The following is a 21,505-nucleotide window of genomic DNA, read 5'->3' as shown; positions in this document are numbered from 1 at the left end:
CGATACTGTGTAGTATCGTGATATTTTGTTTGCTAATAATGTATCGATACAGGGACAGCAGAAATCGATACTTTGTTACAAAAAGGTTTTTGTGCTCTGACTTCAGAGCATGTTGATCCTTTTTCTGAGCAAGAATCCTGACATTCCTTCACTGTCCAAATGTGTTTAACTTTTTTTATGGCAGCAATAAACATGACAGTTTACTTATTTTAATTTAAGACATGTTTTATTTTAATTAAGTTTAAAACTTTTTTATTTAATGTAAAATTATGTTTTGTTTTATTTTACTTTCAAATTCTTCAGTTGCTGAAGGGGCTGCATAGTTTTCATAAACTGCATAGTTCAGAATAGCTATAATTGTACCAGATGGTTGATTCAGTTAAGTTGGACTAGACTGTAATACAAACCGTTCAGTTTGTCAACAATCAAACTGAAATGAGAGAAAGACTGAGTGTGAGACTTTGATATTAGAGAAAATGAATATTGATCAAGTTTACCTTTATGTACAGAATCTGAATATCGCAAAATATTTTTAAAAATTGCAATAATATTGTATCGTGCGTTAAGTATTGTGATAATATCGTATCGTGGGATGTATGCTGATTCCCACCTCTAGTCCCATAGCAGTTTTGCTCCTTTTGGGCTCCTAAGAGGAATTCTGTGTGCAACCCATCTGTTTGTCTACAAAAACACTCACTGGTCCAACAACAGTTTCACCTCTCAAGGTCCCAGTGACTATTTTCTAAGGGCCCTGGCTGCTGTGGGCCCAAGTGGGCACACTTGCTTGGGGCCCGTGTGGGTTTGCCTTGTGCACACAGCCCCACAGTGAGCCCGCACCGGCATGTTTGTTGGGACATTTCACACCAGCCTCATTATTTGAAACTTGAAACCAGTGGAAGTGTAGAGCCCTGCTCTCAGTCTTGCTCCAATCTCAAAACCCCCGCCCGTGAGTTTTCACTACAGTGTTAAACACAAAGGAGCTGTTGGATCATAACTCACACTCAGGGAGGCAGTTCTTCCTCATGGCGAGTCTCTCCGCCTTCTTTCTGGCCTCTGACAGGCTGAAGAGCACTCCGTAAACATACTGACGGATCGGTCGAAACAGTTGCACTGCTGAAGGCAGGTCTTTGTTGGCTTCATCTTCAATGGTGACAGACAGCTTAACCTCTCCCTGCAGAGGCACACTGTTAGATCAACACAGCCACTTCACATTCGACCAACATGCAGAGTTTGTATATGAAATACAACACGTCACAGATAAAAGCAGTCGAGATGACCTTAGTGAGGACGTGGTAGACGTAGGGGTACATCAGGCCCTTCTTGTGTCTGTGCTCGGCAACCCGCAGGACCTCGGGGGCCGCGGCAGGGAGAGGTGGGATGGTAATGTCCATATGGTTCCTGGTGGGCATGGAGAGCAGGGAGGGGATTTGTGCATTCAAGCCTTGGAGATCTCCATCCTGTGACCCCAGGTTCACAGCAGAGGTCCCACACAGGTCAGTCTGAGGACACAAGGGGGTGTGGGGATGTTCAATCAAGTCTATTGTCAGATTCCCCATCAACCAATATGTAGCACTGGTCAAGCTAGACTCACTTTCGCCCCTTCACCTCTCTCTGGTGTGGTGGAAGCGTGAGCAGCACGTCCATGTTTGTGCCGTTCTTCAGTGTGCTTGCTCACGTGACTAGAACAGGAAACAGGTTTGTTGCAGTTACAGGTAAGTGTTCAACAATCAGCCACAAGTCAAATAAACTGGCGTTCACGATGACTAGAATCTTTTTGGTACAACATCATACTAAGAAACCTTTGACCCTTTACTTTGTCATGTGCTACCTGCCTACGCGTCATTTCCAACAAAGCGTAGCGGTTCTTGATCTTGGAACCAGCCCAAGGAGGAAACCTGAGCTGGTGACAAAGTCATGGCAGTCAAAGGCTCAGTGATATGTGCAAAAGGGAGGCTTATGTGTTCAGATCGCATGAAAAAGCTACTGTGTCAAAAACTTGAAATGTGTCTGTTTACTGCAGTTTGTGGCTATTTAAGCACAGAGCAGACAGAGCACCCAGAGTCCACTGGCAAAAGAAGCCACAATCGACACATCGATGTGAGAACAGGACTGAGCGCCCGAACAATCTGCTCTGGGCTGATGAGTAATATTTGTGTTTCTCTGATACAGATGGCAGCACGATTGTTTATAGGAAGAAAGAGCAAGCCAGCCGAGACCATCCACCGCTCTGTGGATTACTCTGCTGTTGAATCTTTTGCTTCCATCTATAAAGGTCACAAAACCCAAACATGAGGTCACTCTACCCCTAACTGTATCCCTGACCTTCTAGCCCACACCCAGACTGGTAGAGCAGGTTCTTCAAAAGCTGCAAACCAACTCTACGCTGGCTCCTGCTGGTGTCTGTCTCAATGTGATATCTGTCACCGATGCATCTTTCTATGCTGGGCTCACGCTGCTGATCTACTGAATTTCTACATGTTCACATAAAAGAGCCAAAAGCAAATTTACTGTATTTTTAGGCCAGTGTTGGTCAAGTTACTTGAAAAAAGTAATCAGTAACTAATTACTGATTACTTCCCCAAAAAAGTAATCCAATTCAATTCAATTCAATTTTATTTATATAGCGCCAAATCACAACAAATGTCGCCTCAAGGCGCTTCATAGATACAGAGAAAAGCCCAACAATCATATGACCCCCTATGAGCAAGCACTTTGGCGACAGTGGGAAGGAAAAACTCCCTTTTAACAGGAAGAAACCTCCGGCAGAACCAGGCTCAGGGAGGGGCGGCCATCTGCTGCGACCGGTTGGGGTGAGAGAAGGAAGACAGGATAAAGACATGCTGTGGAAGAGAGACAGAGATTAATAACAGATATGATTCAATACAGAGAGGTCTATTAACACATAGTGAGTGAGAAAGGTGACTGGAAAGGAAAAACTCAATGCATCATGGGAATCCCCCGGCAGCCTACGTCTATTGCAGCATAACTAAGGGAGGATTCAGGGTCACCTGGTCCAGCCCTAACTATATGCTTTAGCAAAAAGGAAAGTTTTAAGCCTAATCTTAAAAGTAGAGATAGTGTCTGTCTCCCGAATCCAAACTGGAAGCTGGTTCCACAGAAGAGGGGCCTGAAAACTGAAGGCTCTCCCTCCCATTCTACTTTTAAATACTCTAGGAACAACAAGTAGGCCTGCAGAGCGAGAGCGAAGTGCTCTAATAGGGTGATATGGTACTACAAGGTCATTAAGATAAGATGGGGCCTGATTATTTAAGACCTTGTATGTGAGGAGCAGGATTTTGAATTCAATTCTGGATTTAACAGGAAGCCAATGAAGGGAAGCCAAAACAGGAGAAATATGCTCTCTCTTTCTAGTCCCTGTCAGTACTCTTGCTGCAGCATTTTGGATTAACTGAAGGCTTTTCAGTGAGTTTTTTGGACATCCTGATAATAATGAATTGCAGTAGTCCAGCCTGGAAGTAATAAATGCATGAACTAGTTTTTCAGCGTCACTCTGAGACAGGATATTTCTAATTTTAGAGATGTTGCGCAAATGGAAGAACGCAGTCTTACATATTTGTTTAATATGTGCGTTGAAGGACATATCCTGGTCAAAAATGACTCCAAGGTTCCTCACAGTGTTACTGGAGGCCAAGGTAATGCCATCCAGAGTAAGAATCTGGTTAGATACCAAATTTCTAAGCTTTTCAGCGCCGAGTACAATGACCTCAGTTTTATCTGAGTTAAGAAGCAGAAAGTTAGTGGCCATCCAAGTCTTTATGTCTTTAAGACACTCCTGCAGTTTAACTAATTGGTGTGTGTTATCTGGCTTCATGGACAGATAGAGCTGGGTGTCATCTGCATAGCAGTGAAAATGTATGCTATGTCTTCTAATGATGCTGCCTAGGGGAAGCATGTATAATGTAAACAGAATTGGTCCTAGCACTGAACCCTGTGGAACTCCATAATTAACCTCAGTGTGTGAAGAGGACTCTCCATTTACATGCACAAATTGGAGTCTATTAGATAGATATGATACAAACCACTGCAGTGCAATACCTGTAATACCTACAGCATGTTCTAATCGCTCTAATAGAATATTATGGTCAACAGTATCGAATGCTGCACTAAGGTCAAGAAGGACAAGCACAGAGATGAGTCCACTGTCAGAGGCCATAAGAAGATCATTTGTAACCTTCACTAAAGCTGTTTCTTTGCTGTGATGAGCTCTGAAACCTGACTGAAACTCTTCAAATAAACCATTCCTCTGCAGATGATCTGTTAGCTGTTTGACAACTACTCTTTCAAGGATTTTTGATATGAAAGGAAGGTTGGAGATTGGCCTATAATTAGCTAAGACTGCTGGGTCTAGAGATGGCTTTTTGAGTAAAGGTTTAACTGCAGCCACCTTGAAGGCCTGTGGTACATAGCCGATTATTAGAGATAGGTTGATCATATTTAAGATCGAAGAATTAATTAATGGCAGGACTTCTTTGAGCAGTTTTGTAGGAATGGGGTCTAAAAGACACGTTGATGGTTTGGAGGAAGTAATTATTGACGTTAACTCAGAAAGATCGATTGGAAAAAAAGAGTCTAACTTAACATCAATGGAACTACAAGTAGCTGTAGATAATATTACATCTGTGGGATGATTATTGGTAATTTTTTCTCTAATGATAAAAATTTTATTTGTGAAGAAGTTCATGAAGTCATCACTAGTTAACGTTAAAGGGATGGTTGGCTCAAAAGAGCTCTGACTTTTTGTCAGCCTGGCTACAGTGCTGAAGAGAAACCTGGGGTTGTTCTTATTTTCTTCAATCAGTGATGAGTAGTAAGCTGTTCTGGCTTTGCGGAGGGCTTTCTTATAAAGCAACAAACTATTTCTCCAGGCTAAATGATGATCCTCTAAATTTGTGACACGCCATTTCCTCTCCAGATTACGAGTCGTCTGCTTGAGGGTACGTGTTTGAGAATTATACCACGGGGTCAGGTACTTCTGATTAGAGACCTTAGTTTTCACTGGAGCTACAGTATCCAGAGTCGTACGTAGTGAGGAGGTGAAATTATTAACAAGATAATCGACCTCTGTTGGGGTAGCGTTCAGATAGCTGCTCTGCTCTGTGTTGGTACAGGGCATTGACGATGATAACAGTGGCTGGATTATATTCTTAAACTTAGTTACAGCGCTTTCAGAAAGACATCTACTTTGATAAAGTCCACTCTCCACTGCTGCGTAATCAATTATTGTAAATGTAAATTTTATCAAGAAATGATCAGACAGGAGAGGGTTTTCAGGAAACACTGTTAAATGTTCAGTTTCTATGCCATATGTTAAAACCAGATCTAGAGTGTGATTAAAGTGGTGGGTGGGTTCTTTTACATTTTGAGAGAAACCAATTGAGTCTAACAACAGATTAAATGCCATGTTGAGGCTGTCATTTTTAGCATCTACATGGATGTTAAAATCACCCACAATAATTATTTTATCTGAGCTCAGAACTAAATTAGATATAAAGTCTGAGAAATCAGACAGAAACTCTGTGTAAGGCCCAGGTGGACGATAGATGATAACAAGTAAGACTGGTTTCTGAGTTTCACAGCTGGGGTGGACAATGTTAAGCATCAGGCTTTCAAATGAATTAAAAGTCTGTCTTGGTCTTTCATTAATTAATAGACTGGTGTGTAATCCCGTTACTTTACTGATTACTTATTTTCAAAAGTAATTAATTACTTAGTTACTTAGTTACTTTTTAAAAAACACGATTTACAACCTGAATAGGTGATAAAACAATAGATCTTTCAGCCCAATTCTACTTTTTCTGCATAATCATCATACAAAATGTAATCAAATGGAAAAGTCTCTTTTTAAAACTTGTTTTATTAGTTTTAATCTTTTAACTTTATGCATCAAGCAAAAATTTAATTATATGCAACATTCTCTGACTGGAAGAAATTAGTTTAACATTTAAACCTATTTTCTGCACATTCCAGCACATAAAATAAAATATTTTTTGTGTTTACACTCAGTCTTTCAAATAGATGCAAGTAAAACACAGTAGAAAATAAATAAAGTCAAAGACTAGCGGTCCTGTTGCTCTATTTTCACCTGTAAAGCAGGAGTGGGGTAGGCGGAGGTTTACCCTGGTGCAGGTGTGCAGCGGTCAGTGGAAGAATCCGCGAGTTTCTCTGTGAGTTTCCCATTACGTCGTAGCTACTCGGAGCTTGTTTAGGGTTTTTTTCACTGTAAAAAGAAGTTTTCTTCCCACGCACAACGGACACTAATGTTTTTGTCACTTTTTATGGAATCAAGCTCAAAGTAAGGTCAGTACTTCCACGCTTTAAACGCTGCACGCTCATACTCTCTCCCCTCGATATATGATCCATTGTTGATCTGCACACAGCTGTTGTCACGAACGTCGCACTCTCTTACGTCACTGTCATGAGACATTCTCGCAAAAAAAATCACGGTTTTAGTAACGCAGTAACGCAGCGTTCCTACGGGAAAGTAACGGTAATCTAATTACCGTTTTTGCAAAAGTAATCCCTTACTTTACTCGTTACTTGAAAAAGTAATCGGATTACAGTAACGCGTTACAAATAACCATCTCTAGTCCTGACTGAATAAAGCACAAACTAACTTTAGCTGATCATGAACAGCATACAGCTACCTTCACCTTTGACCTCTCCCACTGCTGCTGATCTCAGACAGTCAGTGTAGCCGCTGATGAGTCGGCACACCCTCAGCGAGGACATGCTGCGCTCTACTCACTTGGCAGTTGTGCCCGAGCTCTCGTCGTTCTCTGAGGAAGACGACGTGGAGGAGGCATTGAAGAAAGGAGCCTCTGTGTGGTTGGGGCTGCCGGCTCGCCTGGGGTTAATGGGAGAGGATCTCTCATAGAGGGGAGTGTGCCTCCCTTCAGGAGAAATGCTGCTGAAGCTCTTTTGCTCTGGGAGAGCTTTCTCAACCGAGTCCACAGACTGGCTGCTCTCCACCACAGCGTCTGTGTGCGAGTGCTGGACCTGAAGGCAGGGGAGAGACAGAAGCATCAGCTGAGGCAGCTGGAGCACGTTGCTGTGGTACCAGCTGGATTTCTTACCCCGTGTTTGTCAGGCTGTGGCGCCTGTGGAATGGCGAGTAGTTTTGGAGATGGCACTGCGGCAGGCACCCCCGTGTGTTTTGGTCTAACTGTGAAACAAACACAAAACCTCTAGTTCAGATGAAAAGTAACTTCTACACTTACAAACGTAGATATTTTATTCAGCGAGGCTCTGTGCTTCATCACATTCACACTGAAATTTGTAGGAGCAGTGCTTCATTTGAAGAGCTTCAAATAAAACCGAACACAGAGCCAAAGAAAATGCACCTGAGCAGGTGGACTGCAGGAGAAGCTCTTTCACTGTTAAAATGATCAAATTTAGTCCAGTGAGTTTTTTACATCTATCTGAATATGAGTAACAGACTGTATAAAAAGATGGAAAACACTCCTTTACATTTGTTCAGTGCGTTTGACCTGCTGCTTCGGTCAGCAGTGAAATGTCCAATCAACTCAGTTTAGTTTGATGTTTTTTTACCTCTAAACTTTAAACACTTTGTGTTAAACTCCCCATAAATAACATTTACAGTTACTGTACATCCCCCTCACAGCAGCGAGTCTCCGAACAGACTGAACTTTTAAGCCCCCAAAAGTAGTTTAATGGAAACTTTAAAAAAAGTATTCTCTCCGACACAAGTTTGATGTAAACTCAAGTTAAAGCAGAAACTCTGCACGTTAATGTCATAAATGATATATTAAAGTGTTGAATCTCAGCGCCGCGACTCGACGGATCAGTGCTGCCGACACGAACTCCAGAGTTTTCAGTTTATGGTGAGATGAGGCGAAAACCCACCCAACTGTAGAGGTAAATGTTGGGGCTGGTTGGCCACTGAGTAGTACTCCACTGCCTTCTTGAAGCGGAAGATTTTGTCATCAGTGCAAGACTAAAAGAAAAAATGAGAGAACAGAGTATTTCTTTGTCTAAAATAAAAAAATCTCCAAATTCACTTTCAAACAGGCAAATTCTTTATTCCTCTTATCCTGATTTTGACCACTTTCTACTAAAACATGCAGTAAAAATAATATACATAGCTTAACCCTTTAAGACCTACCATAGAACCAAGTCCGCAAGAGCTTATATTATATTTTTACATGCTGTGGAGCCATTTTTGGGAGCATTTCAAGTTGCTATACATCAATACAACCATTACAGCCCAAATTTTAATAATATGTCTGCATTAAGTGCATAGTAATTACATAAATTGCAAAAAAATGCAATAAACTACAAAAAAATTGAAAATCGTTTTTGTTTTTTTAACATATATTTCCAGTTAGAGAAATTTTAGAGGCTTATCCCTCAAAACTGTAAATACAAAAAAGTTGCACAAAATAGTTTCCCACCACAGGAAATTTATTTTGAGTGTCTTCATAGTTTTATTTTTGAAATACACCAATTTTTATACACTGCAGGAAAAACAAAAATAAATATTATAATGCAAATTTGCAAAAAAGCAGCATATGCATCAAAATAAACTATTTCTAGTGCAATATGAGTCCTAAGCATCCCAGAAAGTCAGAAAGTCAGAAAGTCAAACATAACTTTTAAAAACACCAGTATAGGCTCATGAGGCCCTGATGGTAAAAAACTACATTTCCGCAAAATGACGTCACTTCCTGTTTCGGCCAGGTCATGGCGGACATGCGATAGTTCGCGCTGATGGACGTAGGAAGTGTTACAAACAGCTGATCGGATCGGCAAAGCCTGTTTCTGGAATATTATGTTTTTGTTGCTGCAAGTGCTTCTTATGCAGTTTTTGTAAAGCTATATGTGGAAGGAAACTGTGACCGAGGACAAGCTGATGGCATAAGATGTAAGTACAACTCCTCCGGTTTCATATGCAAAAAAAAATATTGCGCTAGCTTACGTGGTTGCAGAGCTACCGGGATTTAAAAATAGTTACGCAAAATGGAGCGTGCCCGCTCTGACCGGTTTTAGAGGGTTAACTCAAATGGAATCAATCACTGCACACTCAATAATGTGTTTAGACCACTTCATCATCTTCCCATTTTCTGAGCATCCCGCTGGATCCTCTGCGACTACATATTTATCGCCACAGCTCAGATCTCACTCTGATCACTTATGTGTCGGTGTCACCAAAATAAAGGAGTAAAGGACAGAAACTGGCCATACAACTAGATTTAATACCAAACCAAGAGAGACCACCTGTCAGAACCTGTTTCATAATCAATTTTCCCAAAGCTTTCTATTGTTTGTGGTGTAGTGTATGCTAAAGGAGGCACGCACATGCAGTCTAACTGCATGTGCGTTTATCTGGCAGATCAACTGATTTTATTTAGAGCACGGAGGTTCTGCATCTTTAATCAACAGGACTACATCTGAAAACTGTCACATGATCATTTTAGCTGGCTCTCGCTCCATGACCCGTTCACGGCTGTTTTTTCTTGCTCAGTCAATTCAAAGTCCCAAAGAATCACTTTAACATGATGTGAACTGGATTTATTAAAGGCTGATCAGGATCAACTGTGACTGCCTGGAAATCAAAGGGATTTTTAGCTCACTGACGGGATTAAATGTCGTCATTTGGAGCTTCACAATAAATCGAATCTGTTTCACTAGAGTGTCGCGTTTCATAACCACATAAGCAAAACTTGATAAACACAGGTTCAGTCCCACATGCTTTCAAATTAGTGTTTGTGGAGCAGTTTCACTGATCCATCATTGATTGGTAGAAAACAGAAGAAAGATATTTCTGCCTGGTTTGAGGTTAATGTGACTGCACTGGGAGAACCGCTCATTTATCTCATCTATATCATTTCTTTTCCCCCGAGCTCTGGCTGTGTATGAGGAAGGGCGAACTACATGAGGACGAATTTTAAACATATGAAACTGCCACTGCTACCCTTCAGCTTCCAAGCAGATACACCTGCAGTATGAATGTCCTACGTTATTGCATTCACAAGATTTTCAGAAAAGGTGAGTAACAGAACTATAGCTCTGAGGTGAAAATAAGTCAAATGCAGTATACTGTTTTAGCTGGTCCAACCACTTACCGTAAAGCTAAATCATTTATCATATGAATCTGTAAATATCTCACTGTTTGCATTACCAAAGGTAGAGGGGATGACAGGGTGGAGCAAAACATTCAAACTTTGTTCAAAGGGCTTTTGGAAAGTTCATACCTGTGAATTCTTGAAGATGTCCTTGCCAATGGTCTCCAGGTCAGTGATGTCGGGGATGCTGCGGACATAGTCGGCCACGGCCTTGATTACGACATCACAGGGAGGAAGCACGAGCTGATGGGCACGCACCTGTGGCAGACAGATTGTCCTGAACGCAGCCAAAGCTTATATAACCCTTCACGGTCACGAATCAATAAGTACAAATGATTTATGTCAAAAGTAAAAGTGTCTTCTTCCTCTGTAAGTAAAGTACATCTGAGAAGGATTCAGGCTCAGCAGTGTCTGCTGGTTTGTGAACATGTTCAGATGTGTCTGCAGTAGGGCTGCCACGATTAGTCGACTAGTCACGATTACGTCGACTATTAAAATCGTCGACGACTGATTTAATAGTCGACGCGTCGTTTGAAGCTTTGTAAGATCCCAAAAGACGCAGGAATAAGTAGTAGGATTTAAGAGTGTAATAACGGACTGAAACAGAAGATGGCAGCACTGCATGTACAAGGATGCCAGCTGCCGTTAAACCCAGAAGAAGAAGAAGCTGTGTCCCAGAATTCATAGCGCAGCCCAGCTCAGTTTACAACAATGGCGGCAGCTAGTTAGTTTTAATATTACTCTTATTATTCTTTCTGGGTCACAAAATAAACGTTTAACATATTTTCAGGCGAGAATGTAGCTGTGTAAACCTCAAATATCTGCTCAGTTTATCAAGACACCACATATTTTCAAAAGCGCTCCGACGTTTTCGGAGACGTCTGTTAGCCACTAGCTCGATAGTTAGCCGGGGGCTAGGCTCACTAGAGCCGCTGAGAACACCGGACTCCCTGCAAATCGTTTTCAAACCCACCGCCGTCTTTCGCTACTCAGGTTAAATATATATAAGTCACTTAGATAACTTCAAAATGTTATTGTTTGGCTTTTTTAGTATTTTATTTGTTCCTGAGTAAATCGGTTTGGCTGAGATTAAAGTTATAGTTTTTACACAGCTGAATAAACGTCAAGCAGACAACTGATTATCAGAAGTGTGAGATGCTCGAGAATTTACTCTGGTGTCCTGTTATATTTTAGATAGCAAGGAGTTTGTTAAACTTCACCAAAACAATCTGCAAATTTCATTAAAATTTAATAAACTATCATCTTGTCTTTATTTTTAGTCAGCACAGACCTTAAACACTTAAAGCTGTAAGCTAATGATAGTTATATAAGAGCAGATGCTGCTGGTGCAATAAGCTGTATGTTTTACGTCCAATGGATGATGATCTGATTAGTCGACTAATCACAAAAATAATCGGTGACTAGTTGACTATCAAAATAATCTTTGTGGCAGCCCTAGATGTGTCTGCAGTATGTCCACATCAAACTGAAATGTTGACTACTGTAACACTCGTGTACAAAAAGCTTAGATTGTGCTTTATGTTGTGAATCATTCCACCGTAACAGTGTCAAGTGAACTTTATTCATTAGACTCTCTGGTGCCACGACAATGAACTCACTTAAGTTGGAATTGATGAAAGTGAGGCTGCTGACATTTATGTGTCAAACAAAGAGGAGAACTTTGCATGTCATCTTTTATCACATGCACATCCATACACGTCCAAGTGAACTCGCCCATCCGCAGCACCACAAACAGAATCTGAATCGTGTGCTGTCAACTTGAGAGCATTTTGACAGCTTCATTACTATATGAAAGAGAAGACTGTTATTTTGAGCAAAGAGGTTTTGTCCGTGTCAAACTGCATAGACTGAAGATTTCCAATCCTGCAAAACATGGCTCTGAAACACTCTGTGGGACGGTCACACAGACGCCATCAGAATCAATACAACAAGCTTTGTGACAGAACAGATATAAAACTCATGAAGCACATGCCTGTTTGAATGTGAATGCTCTGGATATTTCTACACAGCACTGTGGTTCCTGTGACTTTCATGGACCCGGGTATGCAGATTATGAGGTTTATCCGAGCTCATATACGCGAAACGCTGTTTACACGGAAAACAGATGTCTGGGTTCTGCATGTGTACATAATAAATACTAGTATCCTGGTAACTGTGTGATGTTAGTTTAGGCAGGTGTGATATGTCGAGAAACACAAACAAATAGGTAGATGTACCTATAACTATTACCTGAGTGCAGCTGCTGATACTTGCTGGTACTAATACCAGGATAGCATCATAAAAGGGAGCCTAAGTGTGCTTTTCCTTATGACAGCAGTGATGTTAAACACGGCGAGTGGCTGTGGCTCAGAGCGGGTTGATCACTGGCTCCTCCAGTCCATGAGTTGAACAGTCCTTGGGCAAGACAGTGAACCCAGAATTGCCTCTGGTGTGAGTGTAAGTGCTAGATAAAAACACTGTATGAATGTGTGTGTGACTGGGTTAATGAGACTTGTAGTAGAAGTTTTAGTTAATTTACATTAAACATAAAGGTCAGTGTATGTGCAATAATCTGAGAGCCAAACGCTCAAATTAAAGCCGACTTACATGGAGACTGGACCTGGAGTCCCGTTACCAAATCCAGGTTTAACAAAACCAAAAAAGAACGATTAAAGTTTTTAAATAATCTGATCATGTTTACATGCGCTAACGAAACAACTACATACTTCAAAAACTTTATTATAACCAGTACACGAGTCCATGCAAACACATCTACTGGTCTGAAGGGGGGTGTGCTCAAATGGGTGATGTCACATAGACGCGAGTACCAATAACGACTAACTAATAACTGGTGATTAAAATTTGGGTCCAGTTGCCTAGGTAACGCCTCTGTTTTCTACCAGGTCAATCAATCAATGAGATCCTGCGCTGTTGCTGGTAGCTACTTCAGTCTAGGCGTCGCTGGCGCTTGCTACCATATCTTTGAATGCAAAACGTGCACTTTTCCTTCCCATCAGTCAAGGATGTGCGCTGCACAAGCAAACAAATGACCAGTAACCATAATATTTAAGCACAAGGCCGACAACTCTCGCAGCTCTTACCTTCAAAGATGCTAAGGGATGCTCTGGACCAAGTAAGCTCCAGTGAAAGGCAGCCAAGTCTTCATCAGGCAGTAAGTGATTCCCTGTTAAAAAGAAAACGTGTATCAGTCAGCCTCACCGGGGCAAACGCTCCCACCAACATTACTTGCTCAAACTACAACACTAACCTAAAAGCGATGCAAAAATGACAAAACGATTGGGGCTGAGATCGAGCTGCCGTGCCACTTCGTGCATCAGGTACTGGCTGGTGGTGAGGTTCTTGCCGTTGCGGCTCAGTTTGAGGATGTGGGCGTTGAAGTAGTATGGGATATTGCTCAGGGCGTAATCCGAGTCGTAAGCCACCAGACCATGGAAGCCACTCTTCCTGCATAAGGCTATCACTTCCAGGTGGTGGTCCTCCACACTCTGGACAACCTGAGGAGAGCCGCAGACAAGAATTGAGCTAATGCCTCAAAACAAACCTCCTTACAGACGCCAGTGTGCTAAAGCACTCAAAGAATATGCACAGGAAGAAAACTACAATCGAGGAGCACATTCGTGAGCTGCTTGGTGAGTCTGCTCATAAGTTTTCACACTGGAGTTCCTCATTCCTAGTTAGTTTTTATTATTTCACTGTTATCATCCTGTAGGCAGACCGAAAATTACAATAGAAACACAACTTGATTACTTTTTGTCATGTTACAGCCTTATAATAAACGTGTACCGTGTCTGTATTCACTGTTACAGCAGAATCACTGTAACCACAACACTTTCACGTTCACTTTGCTGCCTGCTTTGTGGTCACGCTTGAACAGGCTACTAAAAGAAAGATCCATATTGTCAACACATCACTTAGTGCAATGATTAAATAAGCTATCATTGCTCTGAAGAGCCAGAAAACATGTTTCTGACCTCAACGACCTACAGGTCTGTGCCTCAGGTAAAATTAGGGCTTTATTTTTGGTGTGTGTGTTAAAAAGAACACACACTACAAGTCTTAAATGTAAGTGTGAAGTTGTGGCGTACTGCATTAATTTACCAGATTCCAACAAATCGAGCAGCCGTGTGACGGGAATCACAGCTGAGGTGGAGGCAGAGACACTGTCACAACTTTCTACTTCATCTCATCAGCTCATCGTTTTATTAACTGAGCCGAATGTATCTTTACAGTTAGTCGTTTGTTTGTTTTAAGATTATTTAAACCTCAGCCATGAAGTTACGTTCTTCCAGTGAAACAGGGACTTGTTCGTTTATGCCAAACCTGTCTGGACATCTTTGTGTTCACTCTGTTTACTTCTGTCAGGGGACAAACAGTGATCGCTGACAGAGGGGGGCAGCATCTGAACTGGGACTCAGGCCAGCAACCTGTTGGATACCAGTCACCCACCCTCGCACAGCAGGTTAGAACTTGTCTAAGTGTGGGAACAGCATCGTATCGTGGGTCAGGATGCTGTGGTGACATGGTGGGCAGCTAGCAGGCTAACTCGGGCTGTGTCCACAGCTCAACAGGCAGACACTGCCGGGCCGAGTTTCCACTCACCCCGACGCGGAACTTGAGGAGAGCAAGTCGGATGCAGTGGGCCATACACACGGGAGGCAGGAACCAGACTTTGGGCGGTGGGGTGCCTTTATTCTGGACGTGGCTGATGATCTGCTGAGCGGTCTGCCTCTCGTTCACCTGCCGCTTGACCCACTCGTGAAGACGGCCTTTCTCCAGGGCGCCATTGAAGCACACCAGGAGCTCAATGTTCCCGTTGAAGCAGGCCTGGGAGAGGGCGGCCAAGTAGCCCAGCATGTGGTTCCACTGGCCCCCGCAGACCCAGTCGGTGTAGAAGCCCCCGTAGAGTCGATGGAGGCAGTTCTCGGCGTCCACCAGCAACCTAAGCGGACTCTGAGGGGGTTTCTGCCGGCCACCTCCAACCAAACTCCCCCGGGCCAACCTCTGGAGGTCCACCGGCACCACAGCGTTGGGACAGTGCTTCTCAATATACTCCAGGAAACCTTGCACACCCATGTCGAGCTTCTCTTAGAAAAGACGGAAACTTAAAAGTGACGGTAAAGAAAGCTGACTATCATAGGAAAATAAACCGGGGGAGGTTGCAGTGCGCCTCTCCCCCAGTGTGACTGACTGCTAGCTGCAGGTATTACCGGAGTTGCTGTGATTACAAATGAAATCAAACACGCCTGCTATTTAAATGTGTCCGCTTTCCGGTGAGTTGTTGTTGTTGTTTGTTGTGTTTATTCATTTGGTTCATGGCTTCAAGATGCCATGTGTCGCTTCACGGAGCCATGACTGCGATCCTTAGTCTGTACCGGAGGAGAGCAAGAGGGAAAGCACGTGACGATATGACGCACAGGCACGTAGGCTCGAGAGGCACACGTGAGAAGCAAGAGAGTACACTGTCGGTGCTTCGCTGTTTGTTTGTTATTGTTGTTGTTGTTATTGTTTGCCTGAATTAAAAATAATAATAATAAAATCAGAAAATTAAAGACCTTTTATACAGAGACTGTATATGAAACATGACCGTTAGCTCTGTAGATTTGTGATCAGATTTGGTCAAGAAGTGAAAAATATGGATGTGGAAGGTAGTTCTGTTTAAAAATTTTTTTTAAAAGATGCGATATCAATCCAAATATATTGATGGCTATTTTATTTCATGACTCTGTGACTGTTGCTCCAGACTGCAGTTTGTCTGTTTCATTATCTTGTGAGTTTAGGGTAGAGATAGATGTTATGTTAAGGTTACCGCTCCAGTTTTTAGATGAGTGTGGCTATTTCTTTAGTATAAAAGCTAGAAGCAGTGAGATTGGGAATCAAAATGTCACATTTTTAAAACCTACTGCTGAAATGTGTTGAGTTAAAGACTCAACACAATGGTTGGTGTTGAGCTGCAAAAGCTAATGGGACAGAAGCTAGCCTTGAGAACTGTCTCAAGGTTGGATGTGAACTATCTTGGCAAGTTTCACTCTTTGGGTGTAAAAGCGTTCCTTCCTGATTTGTGGAGGGAGGGGGTGAGCGAAGGTGCAAAGTTGAGTCTCTGTACAATGTGCAAGAATAGTGTTCTTGATAGCAGTTTTCCATCTGCTACATGAAAACGTGTTAGAAGTAACAACCGATCTAGAAATGACAGCTATTTCCATATTCAGAGGTTATTATCGACAAGTCCACCACCCTCTCACCAGCTTGTTATAACAATGCATTAATAAATGTGTTAATGAATGATACAACAGGGTTTAATGACATTGTTTTACGAAGCCTTGTGAACTACTTGGTTTAACTTAACAGTTAATCCCGAATTTCTCCTTATCTTTCTTGAATGCACAGGTGTTAGAGCGAAGGTTTAAAAGAAGCAGTGAACTTACAGCATTACATGCTTTTAAATGATCTTTCAATGATTCGGAAACGTATAAATACAGATGTTCACAACATATCCGCTTGGTTAAGAGTGAAAAAGCAGCCAAAATATGGGGAAAAAGTCATTTCCGTTCAGTGTCAACAGAGGGCGGCATCCAATCAGTAACTGCACGTGTGAGCAGTCTAATACACTCTTATTTGTCATTAACACGCATGAGAATTTCACTTGCATTTCCAAGTAAATACTCATTTATCTATCGATGAGCTGGAAATGTTTGTGAGCCCTCTCCCCCTTAGCCTCTTAACCAGGTAACTAGGTGACAGGTTAGGGTTAGGGTCTTAGTGGCCATAATCCTTAGTGGTTACAAAGTTAACTGGTAAAGGGTTAGGTTAAACAGGCATTTTATTAGAATCTACACATTACATTTCAGAAAGGTTCAAATACTGTAGAAAGAGGTGGTTAACTAAACTCAACCCTGGGTTTCCAGCAACCTGGTGGATGTTAAGAGGTTTGTAATCCTGGTCTTCTTTTATATTATATGTTGTAAGTTTTATAATAGAGTGAATATAAATACTCTTCCTTTTTGCTCAGCACTTTTTGATATTGACCCACTGATTCCAGGCCCAGTCATTTCTGTGTTTGGCTGAGACGTTTGTCTTTTCTGCGTATCACAAGTCTAAAAACTACGAAGTTATTATGTTTGCAACCCTTTGTAGCTTGTCACGTGGTCCTTTAAAATCTCACAATGTAAACTACAATCGCTGGACTTACACTATCCTGGACGGCAATGTTTTTGCCAAACTAAGTCTTCAGTGTGAGTTGTTAAGAATATGAATTAGTAGTAAAATTCAAACCATACAACAATATATTAAAACTGAAACTTGTGTTGAGACTGATGTACTCCCCATTAGCAAACCTTCGGGCTGAAGCTGAAGCCAGTGTCAGAGTACCAAAAACTGCAGTTCCTCTAATGGCTCCAAGAGGCTTGTTTGGGAAGGCTGCTGGGAGAAAACAACTGGACTTCTGGAACTATGGAGCGCATTTACTAATATGTGCTCAACAATGTTGCTAAACTGCACAAAAAACCAAAGTGTGAAAGCAAAATGACTCTTTGATCTGTCCTATATTGTTCTTACCACCATTAACATGTTAATAAATCAGAGTCAGTCTGAACCAATAGCCCTGTACCTGTTTACCAATTGCATACAATCTGCACAACCACAATCTGCTCTCTATGAGCAAATTCATTTACCTTCAGATGAAGCAAATAAAGCAGTGACGATGTTGTAAGACAGAAGCACGCACCTCTAAATGGAAAGTCATAGAAAGTCCTGACTGAAAAAAGCTGAAATAATTGTCCGAAGAGGAAGCCAGAAAAGGAACAACTTTTGAGTGTTTCGAGGTTCTGGTTAAAATAACGAAGGTTGTGAATACTGTTTCCCCTGAAGCACTCACAGTGATGTGTGAACCTGTCTAAACTACAAGAAAAAGAAGAAACCAACATCAAGCAATGATATAAACAATGTGAATTTAAGATAAGATCAAATGAGATAAGCAATACTGGAATATCTAGACTGAAAAGGTTCAAGCTTACACCTTTCACTCCACCAGGCCATCATTGGTTGATCTAGATGGTCAGAGGAACTTCTAATTTTGTTCATAAAGTACAAATCTAAACAAATTTAGGTACATAAATATTGATAAATCACTGATTTGCATTCACGTGCATGCACACAGTTAGTAAGGCAGGACCTTTGAGCTGACCATGAGGTCCTCCTCATCCATGCACACTCCAACGAACTGAAGCAACGATGTAAATACGAGAGGGACAAAATTCCTTCACAAAAACATTTGACACAAAACACTTCAAGTTATTGTTGCTAAAGGTAGCTCTACATTCAGTTTTCCATTTTAGTTTTTGTTACACAATGACACAGTGTCTTGCGTTCCATGTGGTTAAATCATTTCATAACCTATAAGGTTTCTGGTGTAATACGATGCACACATAGCTCTAGATTTGTCCACCATATACTAGACGTGGTACAACCACTGGTTTCTAGGGAAATGTGTATTCCCCGACGGCTTGGCAGCTGTTTCTGGAGGTTGTTGGCACTCGGTGGGTGAGATCAGCTGATCAGTGATTGCTTTGTTTGCTAGCAGATTTCTATGGTTGCCTGTAGCTTTTCATGCTTGTCTGGAACCACTTGCTAACTCCCAGCCAAGTGATCAAAAGAAAAAGTGCAATGCAAACTGGAAGAAGAGAATAGAGAAGGTAAAAGTGCCTCAGAGGAAAAGCCAGCAGGTATCAAAAGAATCAAAAATTATTGTAGCTATGCATCAAATTTGAATGAACATCTCATAATTTGTGAGAAAATCTGGCAGAACTGTTGCTCGCCCAACTTCATAGACAAAACAAAAGCTTACAGAGATGTAAAACATGTATTGATTGAAAATAATCTTCCCCATCTTTTGAACAGTGGCCTCTCTAAAGGTCTTTTTGTTCATTCATTTCATTGCAGTGCTGTGTTTTTCACCACATATACTACCAGCAGCTTTAAAGGGAAAGTTCAAAATGCTGAAGAGTGGGTGGTAAAAGGTTAACTATTTGACACAGGCCACAGTTAGGAAAGACAGCATACCACCCTAAAGCCAGTTCCTGTTCTGTAATGACTCGGATGTCTAACAATCACTTCAGGGTGTAAAAATGTTTTTACGCTTCAGTGACAGAAATATAACGATTACGCCATTAACAGTAGTATTTCACTGTAACGCAAACGGAACGAAAAGAAACTCAAAATAGATTTTTTCAAATAAGGTCCAGTATTGAAGCAGCAGAGACTGAAATATCCTGATGTTTAATCTCCAGTGTGGGTTAAACACCAGCTTCAACTATCCTAAAACGCAGCCAGTAGGATTTTTTGTGACTTTGCTTGTCTGGTAAACACTCATGTCTAATTAACAAGTTTAATTTTATATTTTCTTGTAGCCTCTTAGTCTTTTTTCTTTTTAAAACAACTAAACTTTTCTGTTTAATCGGGCCTTTATTCTTTTGATATTGTGTTTGAATTGTTCGTGACTGTGATGTCTGTGAAAAGCACCACATAAAAAAACTACTTACTACTTACCGTCAATTATAGATGATCCACGTTGTTCTAAAAGTCATAATAACCACTTCAATAAAAGTTTGAATTTAAAATAACAAAACATACGTCATTCAATTCAATTCAATTTTATTTATATAGCGCCAAATCACAACAAAAGTCACCTCAAGGTCATCCAGTCATTTTCCTTATCTTATCTGAAGTCAGGTCACGGGGGCAGCAGGCAAAGCAGGGAAGTACAGAGCTCCCTCTCCCCACCTCCTCCAGCTTATCCGGAAAAACATCAAGTGGTTCCCCGGCCATCCGACAGATGCGATCTCTTACCCAGGAGGTGACAGCCTCAGACGGCTCCTTTCGATGTGGAGGAGAAGCAGCTCTACTCTGTCGCTCCCAAATGACTGACCTCCTCACGCTAAGGGAGAGCCCGTCCATGATTCAGAAAAAGCTCATTTCCATCACCCATAATTTAATTTTATTAGTGTTAACGGAAAATGCCTGTATAACATATAGAAAATAATAATATACTGGCTTTTGGTCATTTATGTGCGACTAGTCCAGTTGTCGTGTTGCACACATCCCTAATAATGACCTCGGTAAGGCTTTCTCCAGGCAACCGTTCTAAACAACTCATATGTGTCTTTATCTAACTTTAACCTTTAACATGAGGCCAGGCAGGTCTGGATGGTTTTTTCCTTTAATAAATGAAATCATTTAAAAACTGAATTTTTATTTGCTCTGGTTATCTTTGTCTAATATTAAAATTTGAAACACTTAAATGGGACAAATATGCAAAAAAACAAACAAACAAAGTAACTAAGAAATCAGGAAGTGGGAAAAAATACGTTTTAATGGCAGTGCAGCTGATTTTGAGTTTGTTGCAGTTCCTCTGAGCATTGCAGCGTCTGATTTTGAGCTGAATTAGCTGGGATGATTTTTAGGAAGATTGTGTAACACATTCACAGAGAGGGCAAGTAATGGAGTACAAATACTTTGTTACTGTACTTAGGTAGAATTTTCTGAATTATCTTTGGTTGAGTTTTTATTCATTTCTAAACTTTTTACTTCACTCACTACATTTTTAAACAAATATCTTTACTTTCCACTCCCCACATTTTCACAACAAGCTTGTTACTTTAGGTTTAACACATTAGAGGGAAGCTTTTATTTGCCATCACTGGAAGCCTGCAAACATCAAACTGATTTATGACACCATCCTGAGGATTAAAGTGGATCTGGAACCTCGTTTTTGGTGCAGATTTCTAGAATTTGTGGTTTCCTTATGTCAGCATCTAGCCAGCGCTACAGATAGGAGAGAGCATAAATGGAGCCAGGTCATTTCAAATGTAAACTTTCTATCTGCTAACAGCAAACACACAAACTGTTTGTGTGCAGTTTGTCACACAATGTGTTGCTGCTGTGTTTCACAGGGAAAGAGAAGAAAGAGCTAACTTCACTCAGAGACGGCGTCCAGAGAGGGGGAAGACAGGACGGAAGAAGAGAGGTTAGATATGGTAAAGTAAGGACTGCTCAGTGACATTTGATGAAGTGGAAATTTAAAGCTTTCGTGTAATGTCCTGATGTTTTAAATCAGATAACAGATCTGTGCATGATGTGAAGTTGTTTTCATATTGTGAACAGTCCTGCAGAAAACAAACCGAGGCCTTACTCAGCAGTCGCATGAAAACGCTCGGCGGTTTCGTGAAGGAGTAACAGGTTAGCTTGGTGTGCTGCGTACGTTTTCAGTAAAGAACTGTGGTGGGCTGGTGCTCATGGTTAGAGTTATATTTGAATCTGAATTTAAGCTAATGATATTTATCACATATAAATGATATTCATGTATTTAATTTCACTAACTGTATACCATT

The 21,505-nt window shown here is 41.3% G+C and overlaps 1 protein-coding gene across 2 annotated transcripts in view; it reads right to left on the bottom strand.

Moving 5' to 3' along the window:
• fam120a (family with sequence similarity 120 member A) overlaps window positions 1-15,506 on the bottom strand; it is a 33,552-nt gene extending 18,046 nt beyond the window's left edge. For both annotated transcript variants that reach the window (XM_087840470.1, XM_087840471.1), the window contains exons 1-10: window positions 14,724-15,506; window positions 13,372-13,618; window positions 13,205-13,287; window positions 10,233-10,361; window positions 7,885-7,975; window positions 7,095-7,183; window positions 6,767-7,017; window positions 1,592-1,679; window positions 1,278-1,499; window positions 1,000-1,171 (exon numbers count right to left, since the gene is read on the bottom strand). In XM_087840470.1, the coding sequence (XP_087696596.1) occupies window positions 1,000-1,171; window positions 1,278-1,499; window positions 1,592-1,679; window positions 6,767-7,017; window positions 7,095-7,183; window positions 7,885-7,975; window positions 10,233-10,361; window positions 13,205-13,287; window positions 13,372-13,618; window positions 14,724-15,197 (1,846 nt within the window). In that variant the 5' untranslated portion in view covers window positions 15,198-15,506. The remainder of the gene's footprint in view (window positions 1-999; window positions 1,172-1,277; window positions 1,500-1,591; window positions 1,680-6,766; window positions 7,018-7,094; window positions 7,184-7,884; window positions 7,976-10,232; window positions 10,362-13,204; window positions 13,288-13,371; window positions 13,619-14,723) is intronic.
• Between the last annotated feature and the right edge of the window lie 5,999 nt (window positions 15,507-21,505).

The sequence above is a fragment of the Neolamprologus brichardi genome, chromosome 5 (assembly GCF_056152115.1).
Source record: "Neolamprologus brichardi isolate AB-2024 chromosome 5, ASM5615211v1, whole genome shotgun sequence".
Classification (NCBI taxonomy): domain Eukaryota; kingdom Metazoa; phylum Chordata; class Actinopteri; order Cichliformes; family Cichlidae; genus Neolamprologus; species Neolamprologus brichardi.
The sequence above is the reverse complement of the archived record's forward strand: the minus strand, read 5'-3'. Positions and strand labels throughout refer to the sequence as shown.